The sequence below is a fragment of the Ogataea philodendri genome, assembly GCF_020536065.1.
Source record: "Ogataea philodendri strain CBS6075 chromosome Unknown scaffold85, whole genome shotgun sequence".
Classification (NCBI taxonomy): Eukaryota; Fungi; Ascomycota; class Pichiomycetes; order Pichiales; family Pichiaceae; genus Ogataea; species Ogataea philodendri.
This window is the reverse complement of record NW_025763823.1, coordinates 1-464: the sequence shown is the minus strand read 5'-3', so window position 1 is coordinate 464 and position 464 is coordinate 1. Positions and strand designations below refer to the sequence as shown.

Sequence of the window (464 nt, the reverse complement as noted above, 5' to 3'; positions counted from 1 at the left end):
CCTATCACCACTCCTGATATCTCCAACCCTACCAGAGCTAGAGACGAGAGACCACTTGATACCATTAGAAGCTTCGAATATGCTGTCTCTGGTGACCCATCTTGGGCCCAACAGCTAGAGACCGCTACTTACGGTTTCAGACCAAGACCAGACTTCCCATTGCTAAACCCATACGCTAACAACGCTTCCGCTTCCCAGGCCTACAACGAACAAGCCGTCTACCAACCTCCAGTCCATGAAGTTGGTGAAAAGAAGAAGAAGAAGAGAGGTTTGTTCGGTAGAAAGAAGAAGTCTAAGGATTAAAGGGTGAAAAAAAATACTGAACTATGATAGCCATTTGGCTGTTTTTGCTAATATTACGAACTTTATTCCTTATACCGAACAAATTTGTTTTTTCTCCTATCCAACTCATTTACAATTTATTTTATTATTCACTTCTTATAAACCCAATCATAACGTTTTTC

The 464-nt window shown here is 40.9% G+C and overlaps 1 protein-coding gene across 1 annotated transcript; it reads left to right on the top strand.

Annotated features, from left to right (window-relative positions):
• OGAPHI_001326 (uncharacterized protein) lies at positions 1-303 on the top strand (the record flags this gene model as incomplete). The annotated part of the gene is made up of 1 exon (XM_046202075.1): positions 1-303. A coding segment is annotated over one exon (303 nt), but the record flags the coding sequence as incomplete, so codon positions are not given.
• Positions 304-464: the final 161 nt, after the last annotated feature.